This window comes from Myotis davidii, unplaced genomic scaffold, assembly GCF_000327345.1.
Source record: "Myotis davidii unplaced genomic scaffold, ASM32734v1 C64034861, whole genome shotgun sequence".
Taxonomy (NCBI): Eukaryota; Metazoa; Chordata; class Mammalia; order Chiroptera; family Vespertilionidae; genus Myotis; species Myotis davidii.
The window spans coordinates 1-1,476 of NW_006379534.1; the positions used below are offsets into that span (position 1 = coordinate 1).

General features: G+C 40.4%; 1 protein-coding gene across 1 annotated transcript; it reads left to right on the forward strand.

Annotated features, from left to right (window-relative positions):
• Positions 1–428: 428 nt before the first annotated feature.
• On the forward strand, positions 429–1,189 carry LOC107181502 (ganglioside-induced differentiation-associated-protein 2-like; the record flags this gene model as incomplete). Its single annotated transcript, XM_015557388.1, has 2 exons — positions 429–611; positions 1,036–1,189. Coding segments are annotated over exons 1-2 (311 nt in total), but the record flags the coding sequence as incomplete, so codon positions are not given.
• Positions 1,190–1,476: the final 287 nt, after the last annotated feature.

Consider the following 1,476-nt stretch of genomic DNA (forward strand, 5'->3'; position numbering starts at 1 on the left):
TCTCTATAGCTTTACCTATTCTGGACATTTACTATACATCGAATCAATTGTGACTTAGTGTAATGTTTTTAAGATTCATCCATGTTGTAGTATGAATCAGTACTTCATTACTTTTTATGGCCAAATAATATCCCATTGTATGGATACACCACATTTAGTTTATCAATTTATTAGTTGATGGACAGTTTAGTTGTTTTCATATTTGGGGTATTATACACAATACTGCTGCATCTAAACTCTTTACACCAACCACTTCTGCACTATGAGCATTTTGTTATAATGAAACAAATGTGAGGGAAGCAAAGGAATAACATGGTTTTATTTGTTTTAGACTTGTAGGAATTGCTTTCCATATCTATCTAGGACGCCAGATTCGTCTTTCTGAGAGTAGAACGTTTTGAAAGAATTAGAAACTAGCTTTCTTATCTCCTCCCCATACCCACACTTGCTCTTTATGTATTGTTTGCTCAGGAAAGGAGACGTGGCATTGCTGAACTGTACCGCCATTGTGAACACCAGCAATGAAAACCTCACAGATAAGAATCCTGTGTCAGAAAGTATCTTCATGCTGGCAGGGCCTGATTTGAAGGAGGAACTCCAGAAGCTTAAAGGTGAGTGGCTTTTCTTAAGGATGTATTGCTTAGGAAGAGTCTGGGCAGCACATGGTGGAATCTGGAATGGAATGAAAGCAGTCTGTCTGGAATCAGCACTGCCTTTCAGTACCACCCCTTTTCTTCATATTGATCGCCCCATTTCCGCACAGTTAGGTTCCCCTGGGTTGCTAAATCAGTTACTTCTAGGTCATTGACTGTCTACCCTCCAAAATTTTGATGCTTAATTTGCTTCACGTTCTCTCCCATTCTTTTTGTCTCTGTTTTCGTACCTATTGTATTGCTCACTGTCATTTTGGGAACAGGTAAATGTGTTTAACCCATGTTTTTAACGGAAGTTTCTCAACGTTCTTATTCTCTGTGTCATGCATTGTTTTGTTTTCTCTCTAACACCACCATGACATATGTGCTCCATTGCTCCCAGGGTGCCGGACAGGTGAAGCCAAATTGACAAAAGGATTTCATCTAGCGGCCCGGTTCATCATTCACACAGTGGGACCCAAGTACAAGAGCCGCTACCGCACAGCAGCTGAGAGCTCCCTGTACAGCTGCTACCGAAACGTCCTTCAGCTGGCCAAGTACGGCCTTCTCGCTCCCTGGCCATAGCATGCCATACATTGTTAAAGGCCCTGGTTGTACAAGAAAGCCTAGCTATGGGAGTCAGAATTTGAGAGATTTAGATAATTTCAGAGGACTCTGAAGATAGAGTCCATTGTCTTCTCAAACTTAGCAGTAACAGGAATGGCTTTGGGTGACTTGAGAATGTAACTTATTCTCATTTTACTCAGTCTTTATGTGGAATATATTTCCCCCAAATGGTGCAATTAAACTATAAGTTAATATAATTCTTAAATACTGCAATTGC